At 44.6% G+C, this 17,301-nt stretch overlaps 1 protein-coding gene across 2 annotated transcripts in view; it reads left to right on the top strand.

The window, feature by feature from the left end:
- DYNLL1 (dynein light chain LC8-type 1) overlaps nt 1-17,301 on the top strand; it is a 31,779-nt gene that overhangs the window by 12,855 nt on the left and 1,623 nt on the right. The window contains exons 1-2 of one of the 2 annotated variants that reach the window (XM_079151470.1): nt 16,417-16,560; nt 16,764-16,901. In XM_079151470.1, the coding sequence (XP_079007596.1) occupies nt 16,770-16,901 (132 nt within the window). In that variant the 5' untranslated portion in view covers nt 16,417-16,560; nt 16,764-16,769. Of the gene's footprint in view, nt 1-16,416; nt 16,561-16,763; nt 16,902-17,301 lie in introns of those variants that run through there. The other variant, XM_079151471.1, reaches the window with a different exon arrangement.

The following is a 17,301-nucleotide window of genomic DNA, read 5'->3' as shown; positions in this document are numbered from 1 at the left end:
GGGGAGATGTCAAGACCAAAAACGTGCTTATTTGGAAGGCAGAAGGGAGAGCAGAATGGGACTGATGGAAAGATCCCTCCTGACCTGAGGAAGAAGGGTCTCAGGGGTAGCTGAATTCAGAATGCTAGAATTTTTACTAATAACTAGGATCCTGCCCAAACTGAAGGCAACCTGAGGGTCCATCCAGAGGTGGCTCATCAAATGGAAAATGTACAGTTCTAGTTCTGAATACTAAAACTTTGCTAAGTTGTGTAGACCTTTAAAAGACCAAGACCAAGACCAGCCAGGTGTGGTAGCGCACATCTGTAACCCCAGCAACTCGGGATGCTGAGGTAAGAGGATCACAAGTTCAAAGCCAGCCTCAGCAACTTAGCAAGGCCCTAAGCAACTCAGTGAACCCTGTCTCAAAATAAAACACCAAAAAGGGCTGGGGAAGTAACTTAGTGGTTAAGTCCTCCTGGGTTCAATGCCAGATTTAAAAAAAAAAAAAAGAACCAAGACCATAGCCAGGCACAATGGCACTTGCACAGCTGCTGGGGAGGCCCAAGCAGGAGGATCTCAAGTTCAGGGCTTGTTGCTAAGTTCAGTAACTTAGTGAGACCCTATCTAAAAATAAAATAGATAAATAGAAAGGGCTGGGAATGTAGCTCAGTGGTAAAGCACCCTTGGGGGAAAAAAAAGACCAATACCATGTGTGCTGATATGAAAAGATCTTCAAGATATCCGCGGAATGCCTCTCATGTGCACTGTGCTAGATACTAGGGACCCAGAAGAGGCTCTGTTCCCTGGAGAGGGCCCCATCTGTCTCCACACCCTTACCTTGGCCTTCATGATTTGCCTCCAGCAGCTTCTCCTTTCTGAGTGCCACTCCCCTGCCAGGTTCTGTAAGATCTGCTGGAAGCCCGTGCCTCCCTTCCTCTGAGCCTTTGCCTGGCCTAGTTCCCCTCCCTAGAACCTGTTTCTTTCTCTGCCTCTGCCTCCCCAGTCTGCCTTTCCAAGCTCTCCTGGGCTTCACTTAGCAAGGCCCTAAGCAACTCAGTGAACCCTGTCTCAAAATAAAACACAAAAAAGGGCTGGGGAAGTAGCTCAGTGGTTAAGTCCTCTTGGGTTCAATGCCAGATACCTTTGACCAATCTAGAACCTTTCCCTCAGTTTGTACCTCCAAAAGGCCTGTGTAAAAGGCCTGTGTACCCCAATGTTCCTTTATTATCTTCAGAGTATTTTTGCCTGTTGACTTTTATAAACACAATCTAAAATCATTTTATTCAGTCTGTATGGCAGCTGGTTGGCATTTTAATTAGAACAGTATTAAATTTATAAATTTAGACAGGGAATGATTTTCCATGTTTGCAATATTTGACCATGCCGTCCAGCAAGTTGGTATCATGTTCCATTTACTCACATAGTCAAAAAAAAATTTTTTTTTGATTTAGCAATTTTTGAGGGGGGGTATCAGGCATTGAATCCAGGAGTGTTTAACCACTAAGCTACATCCCCAGCCCTTTTTATTTTTTATTTTGAGATAGGGTCTCCCTAAGTTGCTTAGGGCCTTGCTAGGTTGCTGAAGTTGGCTTTGAACTTGCAATCCTCCTGGCTCAGCCTCCCGAGTTGCTCGTCATAGGATTAGCACCACCATACCTGGCCTTGATTTAACAGTCTTCATTGGCTTAAGCACAATGGTTATTTCAAAGTTATTTTCCTGGTAAGGTGGGGGACAGAGAGACAGAACAATAGCAAAATAACTAGTTAACATCAGGTTACTTTTCATAATTTTTTTTCTACTAATTATTATTGTTATTATTTATTTATTTTTTTTTTTTTGCAAGGTTGGAGATGGAACCCAGGGCCTTGTACATGCTAGGTAAATGCTTTACCACTGAGCTATACCCATTTTTAAAAAATATTTTTAGCAGTAGATGGACACAATATCTTCATTTTATTTATTTGGGTTTTTTTTACATGGTGCTGAGAATCAAACCCAGTGCCTCACACATGCTAGGCGAGTGCTCTACCACTGAGCCACAACCCCAGCCCTGAGCTATATAGCCATTTCGATTTTTAGTGTGTTCTGCTTGGGCCCAGTGCAGGAATGTGGTCCAAAACAGTTTTTTATATAACAGATATGAGGTTGAGGAACATATAGGAGTCAAGGAAAACTTCTGGATTTCTTTCCTGAGTAGAAATGGAGCAGAAGAACGGATTGCTACTTACAATGAGGAATACTGCAGGATCAGCAGGTTTGGGATTGAAGCAGGTCTTTTCTGGGTGTGTTAGGTTTGAGATGCTTATTAGACATCTTGGAGCTATTTCAAATAGGATTTAGAAATATGGAATGGTCATTTAGGGAAGAAGTTTGGGGTGGAAATACAAAATGTGGGAGTCGTGAACATAGGATGGTATTTAAAGTTCTGGAGACTACCCAGGGAGAGAGTTTAAACAGAGAAGTGACCCAGGACAGGAAGACCCAGGACACTCCTTACTTTTGGTCACAGGGAGAAGAGGTGGAAGAATTGGGAGACTGAGAAGGCACAGCTAGTAAGTTAGGGGAACTGAGATTGGAGGAGTGGGGGTCCCAGAAACCAGGGAAGGACCCCAGTAAGCTTCAGAGAGGAGGAAAACAACCATGACAAGATGTCGATGAAGGGCACTGAAAATGGCCAGTGTGCTTAGCAGCATGGAGCTCACTGGTGGCCTAGATGAACTGTTTTGGTGCAGTGGGCAAAAGGAAGAATAGGAGGAGCCAGGTGGCGGCAAACTCCTGTAATCCCAGTGACTCTGCAGGCTGAGGCAAGAGGATCTCAAGTTTGCAGGCAGTTTCAGCAATTTAGCAAGACCCTGTCTCAAACTAAAATATAAAAAAGGCTGGGAATGTAGCTTAGTGCCCTTGGATTGAATTCCTAGTACAAAAAACCAACAAAGTAATACTATGGGTATACACACACACACACACACACGTGTGTGTGTGTGTACATATATATATATATATATGCACATATATATGGGATAGTATATATATGCATATACATGCATAGAAAAATATTGATGTATTTAGGGCAAAATTTTTTTTCTTTTTTTTATTAAAAAAAAAAAAAAAACTTTATTTTATTCATTTATTTATATGTGGTGCTGAGAATCGAACCCAGTGCCTAACATATACTAGGCAAGTGCTGTACCACTGAGCCACAACCCCAGCCCATAGGGCAAAATATTAACAACTGTTATTCTGTATAGTTAATATTTGTAATTTATTCTTTGTGTTCTTCTGTATCTTCTACTATTACATTTATTATTTTAATAAAAAATGTTTATCAAGGAACTGGAGGTTTAGCTTGGTGGTAGAGCCCTTGCCTATCTTGCACAAGGCCCTGGATTTAATTCCCAACACCAAAAAAAAAAAAAAAAAAAGATATCAGGAAAAAAAAAAAAATGATTGGTTAAGACATCTGTAAATATTCCACATGTAGATTGGCCATGACATCAAGTCTAGGAATGGCTGCAGTTGGTTGCACTAATTACATTATTTTACTTTATTTCCTGGCAATAAAGGGCCCATAAATCCAAGGGGAAGCTGATTTATATGAATTCAAATGGAAAACGGTCAGAGAGGCTCTGTCCAGAACCACCTGGCATCCTGCTAATGAAAAATGCAGCACCTTTGGAAGCTTCTCCAGGGAAGAAAGTTCTGGAAGAAACACATTTTTATTTCCAGTTCTGGCTTTGTGATCCCCAGATGACAAGTTCAGGGTTACCAGGAGTTCTGCTTTTACTGAGAACTTCATGCGCCCCACCCCCCACCCCAAGAGAACAGGCTGGCACACAGATGTGTACAGTGGAGGAGCTGCCAGACTGAAGCAAGGACCTCCTCACTGGAGTCTTGCTGGGCCCTGCGGACCCACCCTCCTCAGTGGCCCTCTGATTACGTGGGCCCCACCTAAAACCGTAGGGCCACTGGTGGCTCAGGATGAAGTCCTTGTGCCTTAAACAGGCTCACAAGACCCAAAAGGCCTCACTGTGGGGCCACCCCTCCGGCCTCATCTCTCCCACACTCCCCTCACAACTTCTCTGTAGCCCAGGTGGCCTCTTCTGCTGCCAACCTCCTTCCAGCTTCAGGCCTTTGAACAGTGTTCCTCCCTGCCCTTCCCCTCAGCCGAGTTTCCTGCTCTCACAGCTCAAGTGTGACTTCCTAGAAAAGCCTTCCCTGACTCCCAGGCCAGAGCAGAGGCCCCAGCAACAGCAGCCTTTGTTGCCTCTGGCCCAGCTGTAATCATGTCCTGTGAACTTCCTGGTTCAAGGGCTGCCTCATCCACGAGGACATATGTGACTTGTTCCTTACCATGTCCCTAGTACCCACATGGGGACTTTATATCAAGGAGATGCTCAATAAATGTTGAAAAAAATGAGCGAGTGACTAAACAGCAGGGCACAAACTCTAAAAGCTACATCCGCTAAATGGCTCAAGCATTTAGGCAGGAAAACAGTCGGTTAGCAATGGGACTCCTCTTGGGAAGATGCGCAGGGAAGTGCATCCGTACCTTGCACCTCACTCAGGGCCTGGCCCACAGTAAATGCTCAGAGAATATTGTGAGCTGAATAAGCACTGCCTCTTCCGTCTGCACGTACTCCTCCCTCAGTGGTGATCTCATCCAGTCCCGTAACTTTAAATGCCATCTATAAGATGATGACTCCCCGAATTATAGCTCTAGCCTGGACCTCTTCCCAGAACTTGGATAGCCAACTGCATATTTGACACCTCCAGTTGGAATGTCTAAGGGACATCTCAAATTAAACATGGCCAAAACAGAACTCTTTGTTTCTCCTGTCAGTCTTCCCTGTCCCAGTCTGTCCTTCTCATTGTTCAGGCCACACCATCTGTGACCACTCTCTTTCCCTCATATTCTGCATTCAGTTTATATGTCGATTCAACTTTCAGAATACAGTCAGAGTCTGACCACCTCTTATCCCACCTCTGTGACTACCATCCTCCTCCAAGTCACCATCACCTCTCACCTGGGCATTGCTATGGCCTGTAACTGGCCTCTGTTCCTACCGGCTTCCCCAGACTCTGCCCTCCACCTAGTAGCCAGGTCATCACAATCCTGGCTCAAATGGCACTTTCTCAGAGAAGCCTTCCTGAAAATTGTATTCAAAACAAGACTCCTCACTCGGTAATCCTTGGTTCTCTTGTTCTACTTTGTTTTTATTCATTGCACTTAGGGGTCTGAATTTTTTTTAATTTTTTTTGAAATTTTAAAATTTGTTCTGATTAGTTATTCTCCTGCTAGAATATGTATTCCAATAAGAAGGAACTTGACGTGTGTGTGTGTGTGTGTGTCAGTACTGGAAATGGAACCCAGGACCTTGCACATGCTAGGAAAGCACTCTACCACTGAACCACATCCCAAGCCTGACTGTTATGTTTTCTTGTGTTTCTATAGCACCTAGAATAGTACATGACACCAAGTTGTCACTCACATCTTTCTCAGTCATCCTGAATAAGGTCTGAAGGAACTCTTCAGTTCTGGAGAGTCAGATTTTGTCCTGGTGAATCAGAATGGAGATGCCTTTCTCAGATACCAACTACCTGTTCCTTTGTTTGGAGCCCTAGAATAATTGAGAGTTAACTGGGGACCGCTTTGCATGTAATTGAAGAGTGACACTGAGGTCATCTACTGAGTCAAAGGAGTCGCCATAGCTCCTGGAACAGACTGCAGATCCTGCCTCGTATTCTATACAGGAGCTAGCCTGATCTGTAATTACTGGACATCCCATCCCTTCATCTCTAAATGGGCCTGCCAATCTGTGGCTTTTACATGGGGTTGTGAGCGTGAAATCTGTAACATCAGATTCAGTCCAGATTGTTTGGGGTGGTGGTTATTAACTGGGGGTGAATGATTTCACTCTCCAGAGGACATCTGCCACCATCTGGAGACATTTTCTGTTGTTGATACTGGGAGTGCAGTGGGACTGGTATCTGGTGGGTGGAGGCCAACATCCTCCAATGCATAGTGTAGCTCCCCCAACAACAAAAAACCCTTCTGGTCAAAAAAAATTTTTGGTACTGGAGATTGAATCCAGTGGTCTTTTACCACTGAGTTATATCCCCGCCTCTTTTTATTTTTTAAGACAGTCTCACTAAGTTGCTGAGACTGGCCCCAAACTTGCAACCTCTTGAGTTGCTGAGATTACAGGCGTGCACCACCATGCCTGGCTGGTCCAAAATGTTAACAGTGCCAAAGTTAAGAAATCCTGATTTATGCTAATAATAATTAGTAGTAAGCGTCATCGACCTTTGACATATGCCAAATACTATACCTACATAGTAAACTGGGACCATCTCAATCTCTACATTGTCCCTGAGAAACAAGAAATATTGGGGCTGGGGATGTAGCTCAGTTGGTAGAGTGCTTGCATCCCAAGCATAAGGCCCTGAGTTCAATCCCTAGCACCACAAAAAAATTAAAAAATAAAAAAAGAAGAAGCATCAAAATCCTTTTTACAGATGAGGTTTAGAGCGGTGGACTCACTTGCCTAAGGTCACACTAACATGGGTAGAGTTGGGAGGTGTACTTGAGGTCATCTGGTCTCAAAGTCTTTTCACCTCTGCTCCAGATTGCTCTGTTAGGTCTTTCTAGATGCACTTGACTTATCTGCTGCCTCCATGGACAGCAGAGTATCTGTCCACTCAGGCCATGCTTGGTTATTGGCCAGAGGGGGGATTCTTCCCTGAGTTTTCTCAGCCAGTCTGGCCTCACTCTCTGCACTGCAGCACAAACCTTGGCTCCAAAGCTCAGTTTCCCTGCCAGCCCCAGACTAGTGCCAACCCTTCTCCACAGGGAGGAAGCTTCCAGATTCAGACCTAGACCTTGTCGTCTGTCCCCTGGAGACCCTCCTTTCCAGAAAGGGTGCCTAAATCAACTCTGGAGCTACAAGGTCACCTCACACTTCCTTTCAGATTAGGGAGGATTTGAGCTGCAAGATTGGTCACAGGGTTCAAGATCCCAGAAAGCTTGAAAAGTGAGTGCTGGTCACAGTGGAGAACACAGCTCTGCTGGGGCAGTGGTGGGGTGAAGGTGAGGCAGAACACTGCCCTTTCTAGCCTCGTTTGTGAGTGGGTAGAGGTGTAAGCCCTGCAAGGAATCCCTTAGCCTGTTGGTGAGTAACAATTCTGAAGAGCTCCCTGGGAGCCGTGGGAAAGTCTGATGGTCAAAAGGGAAAGGAACCTCTGTCCAAAGAAGATCAGGAAGTAAAGGACCAATCAGGGTCAAGTTTGTGGTATGTGTTGCTGAGAAAGCAATGCAGAATTAGGTAGAAATATTCATCCGTGAGGGCTGGGGATGTAGCTCAGTGGCAGGGAGCCTGCCTAGCATGTGTGAGGTCCTTGGATCCCCAGCACCACGGAAGGAAAGAGGAAGGAAGGAAGGAAAGAAGGAAAAAAATCCATCCTTTCTTCCATCCGTCCATTCATCTGCCCAACATATATTAGGGAGCTCCCACAGGGACCAGGGATGCTCTGAGTCTGCAGGGACATTACCCTCTTCTGAAGCCTCAGCCTGGTTATCTAGGAAGGTGATGTAGCTCACGGTTCCTCCGGCAGTACTTCAGTATGGGACTCTGGAGTCAGACATACCAGGATTCAAATCCCATCCCTGTCACTTTCTAGTAGTGTGACTTTAGGTGAGGGACTTCACCTCTCTGAACTTTATTTTCCTTATCTGCATCGTGGAGAGACCAACAGTTCTTATCTCATAGAGATTTTTTAAAATTTTATTTTATTTTGAGATACGGTCTTCTTGAATTTCTGAGAGCCTTGCTAAATTGCCCAGGCTGGCCTCAAACTTGTGATCCTCCTGCCTCAGCCTCCTGAGTCACTGGGATGATAGGCATGTGCCATCATGCCCAATTTGGCTACATCTCTCCATGCATTATTTAATATAAATCTTGCCACCACCCTTTGAGGAAGATGTAAAAAATTAGGAACCTACACATGGGAGAGGTTAACTAACTTGAGGATCACAGTTTAGGTTTACCCCAGGTCTGATTTCCAAATCTTGTGTTCTTAGTAATCTTTCCTCTCTCTAAATTATAATTTCCTGGGTTGAGATTGAAAAATGCAGTCAGTGGCACATGCCTGAAATCCCAGCAGCTAGGGAGGCTGAGGCAGGAGGATGGCAAGTTTGAAGCCAGCCTCAGCAACTTAGTGAAACCCAAACAATTTCATGAGACTCTGTCTTAAAACTAAAAATAAAAAGGGCTGGAGATGTAGCTCAGTGGTAAAGTGCCTCTGGGTTCAATTCCCAGTACAAAAAGAAAAGGAAAAAACTTAAATGCAAGTTTTCAGGCAAATTTAGCAGTCAGGAGTGAAACAGAGTTACCAAAATATGTGATGGGCCAATTCAGTGGCACCTGGTGAAGCAATCTGGCACTCATCCCAGGATTCTGGATTGTTCTAGAATAGGTGTTTTCAATACTCCTCAGGCTCTGAATCCCTTTATAAATCTGATGGAAGTTAGGGCTCCTCTGCCTGTAAAAATGCCTTGGAACCCAGCACACATTTTTGTGCACAATTCCAGGGGTCTTCTGAAACCTTTGAAAGCCATCCATGGACACCATGTTAGAATCCTCCTTAGCTGGGTGTGGTGGTGCACACCTGTAATCCCAGCGGCTCAGGAGGCTGAGGCGGGAAGATTGCAAAGTTCCAAGCCAGCCTCAGCAATTTAGCAAAGCCCTGAGCAACTGAGGGAGACCCTGTTTCAAAATTTAAAAAAGGACTGAGGATGTAGCTCAGTGGTTAAGCACCGCAGGGTTCAATCACCTAAACTAAAAATAAAATGAAATAAAATAAAATTTCATTTATTGGATCAGGGATGTATGTCAATGGTAGAGTGCTTGCTTAGCTTGTCAGAATCTGGGTTTGATCTCTAGAAAATTTTTTAAATTTCAAAAATTAAAAAAAAATTAATAAAAGTACACTTATTCAGTCAATGAAATTGAAACAAAATGTAAATGTGACTTTCCCTCTGGAGATAGCCCGCATTCTCCCTTGAATGTATAGACCTTGCTTTACTTCAAAGGGGTCTCTCTCTTGAGACTACCCTCCTCCCTTTAGTATGTGTGTGTGTGTGTGTGTGTGTGTGTGTGTGTGTTGCTTGGAATTGAAGCCAGGGGCTCATTTGTGCTAACAAATCATTCGTGCTAGGTTGTCATTAACCTATATCCCCAGCCCCTCATTCGCCTTTGAATATGTGTCCACTTTCCTAAATAAACCTCTATCTATACCTTTGGGTGGGAAAAAAAAAACCAACAACAAAATATAAAGGGAGTTTAAAGAAAAATATTAAATATTATATAAAATACTATTAGTAAACCATAATTATATTACAAATAAAATTTTAAAATAAAAATATTAAGTAAATAATAATAGAGGGTAGTATATGGATATAAAAAATCATAAGGATGATTTAGGAAATCTCTCTGGCATTTTTTTGTCTTTGTTTCTTTGTGGTACCCTGAATTTAACCCAGAGGTACTTAACCACTGACCTACCTCCCCAGTCCTCTTTTTATATTTAATTTAGAGACAAGGTCTCACTAAGTTGCCCAAGCTGGCTTCAAATGTGTGATCCTCCTGCCTCAGCCTCCTGAGTTGCTGGAGTGACAGGCAAGTTCCAGTCACACTAGGCCTCTCTGGCATTTCTACTTGGTAGAATCAAAGAAGCTTTAGTTTAGCATCAGCAGCACTTCCAGGGGACGCTGGAAATGACCTAGTCTTGTTTTTTTCTGAATCAAATGGGGTGGTTCTTATCAACCAAAGACAGACCACTTTTTTCCTGTTTTCCTGTGCAATTCCCCTACTGTCCACAATGAACGGAATCTTCTTGATGCCAGTAAAAACTGCACTAGATACTGCCTTCATGCCGCTCTGAGTGCAGGCATTTTGCTGCTACACCCATTCATTCAGGATTCATTCAGCAAACATCATGTGCCAAGTTATGGAGTCCATGTTCCACGTATCCCCAGGAAGTATGCAATCCCTGGTTCCCAAGGATAAATGAATCCATCTGATTACAATGGAAAAAGAACTAGATTTGGAATTAAGCTGAACAAGAGGTTGCTAACTGGAATTCCTCAAGCCATATTTAGACTGTACCGTGTTTTAACAAACGAAGTTGTAATCTACTTTTTTTTTTTTTTTTGGTGATAGGGATTGAATCCAAGGACATTTAACCACTGAGCTTCATCTCCAGCCCTTTTTGTTTTCTGTTTTTTTTCCCAAGATGTTGGGGATTGAACCCAGGGCCTTGTGCTTACAAGGCAAGCACTCTGCCGACTGAGCTATCTCCCCCGCCCCTTGTTTTCTGTTTTGAAACAGGGTCTTGCTAAGTTGCTGAGGCTGGCTTTGAACTTGCAATCCTCCTGCCTCAGCCTCCTGAGCCACTGGGAGTGGTGCAATCATGCCTGGATTCCTAACCTACATTTTAAAATGGGGTATTTCCCCTTAACTGTCAATACCACACCTGATAGAACACAAGGACTTCAGGTCACTTCTCCCAAGGTGGCCTCTCTCAGCAGGAAGCAGCTTGGAGACGTTGTTCTCGCCCATTTTCCATAGAAATGGAATGTAGAAATTGACAGTGGGGAAACATAACCGTGGTCCAATTTATGCTTTGATTATAACACTTGCTGCTCTGCCACTGTGACTTGTTTTTAAAATGGACATGTTCTTTTCTCTTCCTTTCTCCACCTCCCTTCCTAACCCTGCCCCATCCCTAATCTCAGGGGAAACAGAATTGCCTTTCTTCCCTATCCTAGGCAGAGATATCTGTCTTTGAGCATACACCCACCACAGGAACAAGTAATTCAGACTTTGGGGATGGCACCAGAGATCTAAGAAATGACAGTCTCCCAAATTAACAAGGGAATTACAACTCCAGACAGAGAACACCCTTTGAATCATCTCTTTAAATCACTCACCCTATCCCAAGTGGGCGGGGTGGTGTACACCTGTAATCCCAGCAGCTCAGGAGGCTGAAGCAGGAGGATGGAGAGTTCAAAGCCACCCTCAGCAATTTAGTGAGGCCCTATCTCTAAATTAAATATAAAAAGGGTGGGGATGTGGCCTTGTGGTTAAGCTCCCCCTGGGTTCAATCCCCAGTACCAAAAAAACAAAACTAAAAAAACCCTGTCCCTCGTGATGGGCAGAATCACCTCTGGGTCTGGAGGCCCTTGTGTTTTTTCTTTTTGCTAGCAAAGCTTCTTTTTACTTTTTCTCAAAAATAAATAAGCAGGGGCTAGGGAGATAGCTCAGTCAGTAGTGTGCTTGCCTTGTAAGCACAAGGCCCTGGGTTTGATCCCCAACACCAAAAAATAAATAAATAAATAAATAAACAAACAAATAAAAAGGGGTATTTACCTGGGCCCAGTGGCAAATGCCTATAATCCCAGTGACTCAGGAGGCCAAGGCAGGAGGACTGCAAGTTCAAGACCAGCCTCAACAAGTTAGTGAGGCCCTAAGCAACTTATTGTGACCCTGTCTCAAAATCTGAAAATAAAAAGGGTTGGGGATGTGGCTCAGTCCCTGGGTTCAATCCCCAGTATCAAAATAAAATAAAATGGAGTATTTCCCATGAAAATAATCCAGGGAAATTATCTCTCTCTAAAATCAGAAGAAGTAGCAACTGGGCCAGCATTCCAAAATGGCAACATATACCTTGTACCTTTAAAAGGGATTTTTCAACTTACCACACTCCCCACCACTCCCTGTTGTGCCACCTGCCTTTCTTATTACTGTTACCTCCTGAATCCTGTATTTCTAAGATTTCTTAAAACATCCAAAACCTAAGATACTAAAAGGATTAATTTGTTGTTGACTAGAAGCTCCTAAGAGTGGATTGTGACTGATTCTAGATACAAATTTTAAGCATTCAAATGCAGCACAGTGATTTTTTTCTGATAATTGGGTTATTTACTGCCCGTCTTTCTCTGAATGAGTAGATAGATATTAAACGGATCTACAGAAGTGATTGATAAAGGAATGAAAAAGGCAGAAAGGTCTTTAATTCCCAGAAACAATTCCCCGCAAAGGATCTTGGGGGTTAAACAGGCCAAGAAGGCATTGGTTTCTGATGGCACCTTCTTTCAGGTTTAGAGCTGGTTGAGATGAGCATTATAAACACAGAGATGTCAGGGAGGGGTAGGAGTCACAGATGAGAAATACCTATCATCCTTTATGAGATGAAATCCTGTTATGTTTTAGAAAACCTTACCATCATTCCATTTCAAACTCCTTCAAAGTCATAAATAAGAAAAAGGCAAACTGCCTACTCTGCTAAATGTATGAATATAATGCCCAAGTTTAGAGAATGAATTTTAGGGTAATCCAGACATGCAACTTCATTTATTAACAGCATGTCCTTGGAAATCAATTTTCTAATATGTAAGATGGGGACATAAGATCTGGTAATTCTTAAATTCAGTCATTTATTGAGTACCTGTTATGTGCCAGAAACTAAGTTTTTTCTTGTTTTTCCAGAGCTAGGGATTAGAACCCAGAGCCTTGAGCATGCTAGGTAAGATCTCTACCACTGAACTCCGTCCCTGGTCTTAAGACACAGAATTAGATGCTAAAGATGGAGTAGTGAACACAACAGACAGGGGCAGATGGACAATAACCAGGCAATTGATACATGAGGTAATTCCTCTGAAAGAATAATGAAGCAAGTACAGTGGAGGAAATAACAGGAGTTGTAGAGCTGGGCCCAGGGGCGCACACGTAATCCCTGCAATTTGGGAAGCTGAGACAGGAGAATCACAAGTTCAAGGCCAGCCTCAGCAATTTAGTAATGACCCTCTCTCAAAATAAAAACAAATGGGATGTGGCTCAGGGGTAAAGCACCCCTGGGGTTCAATTCTCAATATCTACCCACCAAAAAAAGTGTTTTAGAGGAGTTAGGAATGTAGCTCAGTGGTAGAGTAACATGCATGGGGCCCTAGATTGGAACCTACCACACATACACACACACGTGTTGTAGAGAGTAACTGAAAGCTGGTGGTGTGGACAGTAGAGAGGGGAGTTCGGGGAAGGTGACCTTTGAGCTGATATCCACATGAGGAGACAGCTTTGCCAAGAGGGAGGTAAGAGGAAAGGGGTCTCCGGCAGAGCTGCCGTGAGGAGTGACAGTGGGAGCAAATGGTGCACTGGGTGCTAAGCAGTCACTCAGTGAACAGCTGCTATTATTACCTCATCCGTGTTAAATACTCTGAGCTCCTCTATCTGAAGAGGGCAAGGTTGGTTAAGTCACGGTTGAGAGGGAGAAACCCACACAGATCGCCCAAGAGAGGTTCAGGTTCTGGCATCAGCAGCAGATCCACCGCTCACAGGCCAAGCCGGTAGAGGCACTAACCCAGCTCACTGGACAGCTCTGTTTCTTCCTCAGGACAGACACCATGTAGAAATATCCTCAGATTCGTAATCCCACCATTAGAAACATAGAACTGGAAAAAAAGGCTTTTAAATTTGATTAACACATATGTTTAACCAAGAAAATCTCATTATCCACATCTTTTTCTCTTTGGATCATATCTCTGATCAAATTGACATAAGGAACTCTGGGCTATGAGAGTAGGTGGTCAAGAGAAAAATGCAGAAATGTAAACGGTCAGGTGTGATGGCACACTGGTGTAATTCCAGCCACTTGAGAGGCTGCAGGAGGATCACAACCTCAAGGACAGTCTGCCAGTTTAAAAACACCCTGTCTCAAAACAAGTTAAAAGCATCCAGGATGTAGCTCACTGGCAGAATTACCCCTGGTTCAATCCCCCGTACCAGAAGGAAAAAAAAAAAAAAAAAAGAAAGAAAGAAAGAAAAAGAAAAAACTAAACACTTCTTATTGTATGATTAACCTGAAACTCATTTAAGGAATTTCAAATACACTTTATAGGGCTGGGGGCAATGGCAAAACATGTAATCCCAGCTGTTCAGGAGGCTGAGGCAGGAGGATTACAAATTCGAGGCTAACCTGGGTAATGTAGAAGAACCTCTTTCAAATTAAAACAAAAACAAAACCAACAAAAACCTTATAGGCAATAAAAGGTTGATTGTTCAAAACATTGACCCTGTTGGGCATGGTGGCACACCCTCATAATCCCAGTGGCTCAGTAGGCTGATGCAGGAGGTCAAAGTCACTTTAGCAATTTAGTAAGGCCCTAAGCAACGTAGCAAGACCTTGTCTCAAAATAAAAAATTAAAAGGACTGGGGATGTATCTCAGTGGGTAAGTGCCCCTAGGTTCAATCCCTGGCACCACAAAAAAAGAAAAAAAAAAAAAAAAAAACAAACAACAACAACAAAAAACCCTTGGCTTTACTGCAAAACTACATCCTCAGCCCTTTTAATTATTTTTATCTTTAAGTCAGGTTCTTTTTTTTTTTATTGTAAACAAATGGGATACATGTTGTTTCTCTGTTTGTACATGGCATAAAGGCATACCATTTGTGTAATCATAAATTTACATAGAGCAATGTTGTTTGATTCATTCTGTTATTTTTTCCCTTCCCCCCACCCCTCCCACCCCTAAGTCAGGTTCTTGATAAATTGCTTAGGTCCTCCCTACATGGCTGAGGCTGACCTCAAACCCCAATCCTCCTTCCTCAGCCTCTTGCCCTGTGCCACCGTGCTGGACTGGGGCTGTTTCTTAAACTGACGATAATTTCTAAGGCTAATTAGGCACTTATTATGTGCCACATGTGGTGCTGAGAATTTTAAAGCGTTAGTTCATTTAATAATGCAAACATGCCTATGAAGTGGTTTCCTTTCACATCTAGTTTCCACTTACAGATTTGAACAAACTGAGGTTGAGACAGTGCTGAAATTTATTTTTATTGGTGCATTAAAATTATACCTAAAGCAGTGCTGGGCTTTAGATCCAGATTTGACCACTTTCTCTAAATCCTTGCTATCTATCTATCTATCTATCTATCTATCTATCTATCTATTTATTTATTTATTTATTTTCTACTAGGGATTGAGCCCGGGGTGCTTTACCACGAAGGTACATTCCCAGCCCTTTTTATTTATTTAATTTTATTTTTTGAAACAGGATCTTGGTAAGTTACTGAGGGTCTCCTTAAGATAATAAAGTGGGTCTTGAACTTTCGATCCTGCCTCAACCTCCTGAGTTACTGGGATTAGAGACGTGGGCCACCACACCTGGTTCCTTATTTTTATTTTGAGGTCTCCATAAATTGCTGACTCTGGCCTCTAATCTGCCATCCTCCTTGGCTCAGGCTCCCTGCTGGGATTACTGGTGTGGACCACCACCCTGGTTTGGCCTCAGATCTTCTAAATTGTTGGGATTTAGAAATCTGCTGGGTTTTCTTTTTGCCGCGTGGGTTATCGAATTCAGGACTCTATCACTGAACTATATTCCCAGCCCAAGACTTTTCTTTTTCCTTAGTGCTCAATCTCCCTAAACCAAGAGACATCTCTGAGGACCCTGTTCTTGTCCATTAGGGTCCGACCCTGCTCTGGGAACACCCCAAGGCTCAACACTCCCAAAACCACCTGGAGCTTCCTCCCTCCCTCTTTTTATTGCAGTATGGGGGCCCTGGCTTCACAAATGCTAGACAAGTGCTCTACCACTGAGTTGCATCCCAGCCCTCCCAAATCCACCTTGAGTCCCTGAAATTAAGTCTGCATTGCCTGGCAGAGACACCCCACTCCCGAGGAAAATTCCTTAATTCAGAAGGAAACTCATTTCCTTCCTGAAACTCTCCTTCAATTCTGAGAATGTCCCCCAATCCTGCCCTATGCAACGAATATTTCAGAGCAGGACCGACCAAGTAGCGGGCCAAGTGCAAAATGAACATGTGGGGCCCCTTGTTAAAAAATCGGATTTCAAGAATGAGACAGCAGAGTATTAAACCAAGCCGGAGAACCTCTTCTGTGCGACTGCACTGGTGGCTTGCCCAAGAAGCTGGCCCTGCTTCAGAGATATCGGTTCAGTGAAGGGGAGGCCACCTCAGTCAAAATTCGTAAATTCTGATCTGGGATGGGTGGGGGTGGGAGGTACATGGGGAGGTAGCCACCCAAGTTCCAGAGGCTGTCGTTCGACAAGACCTCCGTGAATTTTGAATCACTTCGTTTGGCTAGGGCAAAAAGCTCCCCTGGCGGCTCTCCAGACAGCTGGTAGTCCTCTCCACCCAGCCCAGGCTCCACCTTCCGGGTGTGTGGGCCTCACCTCGTGCGCCAGCCCATTGCCAGGGCAACCGACGCCGTGAGCGGTGCATTGTGGTCTGCAACAAAATGCAGGAGAAAGATCCTGAGGGAACCATTGAGTCCATGGGCCAATGGGAGAATTCTGGGGGCTGCCTTAAGCCAATAGGGACGTGCGGTGGGGGCGGGGCCGGCGGGAGCAGGGCGGGGCCTGAGCACTAGGCGGCGGCGGCTGGCGTGGGGCTGCTTAGATGCGCCACGGCTTCGGTAGCGATAGCAACTCTCTCTGGGCTTGAGCTGCGCCAGCACCTCCCTCAGGAGACCGTTGCAGTCGCCCAGCCACTGCCCCACGGTGAGACTCAGGCGTCCTCGCTACTTGGCTTCACCCCCACCCTCTGGACTTATCTTACTGTGCGAACCGCGCGATCCGCTTCCTGAAAAAGTGGGGTGGGGGCGGCGTCCCGGGATGGCGCGAGCCGGGGGTGGGGAACCGGCGCCTCAGAGGCTCTCCGGGAACCCCATTCCCTGACCCCTTTTCCCGGCCTCGTCCCCCAGGTAACCATGTGCGACCGAAAGGCGGTGATAAAAAATGCGGACATGTCAGAAGAGATGCAACAGGATTCGGTGGAGTGCGCTACTCAGGCGTTGGAGAAATATAACATAGAAAAGGATATTGCGGCCCACATCAAGAAGGTGAGGCCCTGCGCGCGTCATAACTTAGTTCCTTCTCCCCGATCCTACGTCCCCAAGGCGCCTAGCAGAGATTCTTAGGGCTCGGGGCATAGAGATTTCTAGAAAGAACGCAAATGGATTTTGCGCTTCTCTTGGGAAGACCTGACCCTCGGAGCCCTAAGTTTTTTTTTTTTTTTTAATTACCCATCTCCTTGGAAGAAAGCGCCACCTAGCAACGGTTTCCAAGATCAGGGAGCAGCGAGCGGTCCCCCCTTCTGTAGGATTCCTGCACCGGGGATCCATCTGGGTGTTCCGGAGGGAGGAGCTGCGTGGGTGCTTGCAGCCGGGCCAGAGGGAGATCTTGCCAGCCTTCCAGGGGGGATTAGTCGGCAGTTAAGGGAAAGTGGGTGGTGGTAGTGGT

Source organism: Sciurus vulgaris (genome assembly GCF_902686455.1).
Source record: "Sciurus vulgaris genome assembly, chromosome: 8".
NCBI classification, from domain to species: domain Eukaryota; kingdom Metazoa; phylum Chordata; class Mammalia; order Rodentia; family Sciuridae; genus Sciurus; species Sciurus vulgaris.
This window is presented reverse-complemented; position numbering and strand designations above follow the sequence as displayed.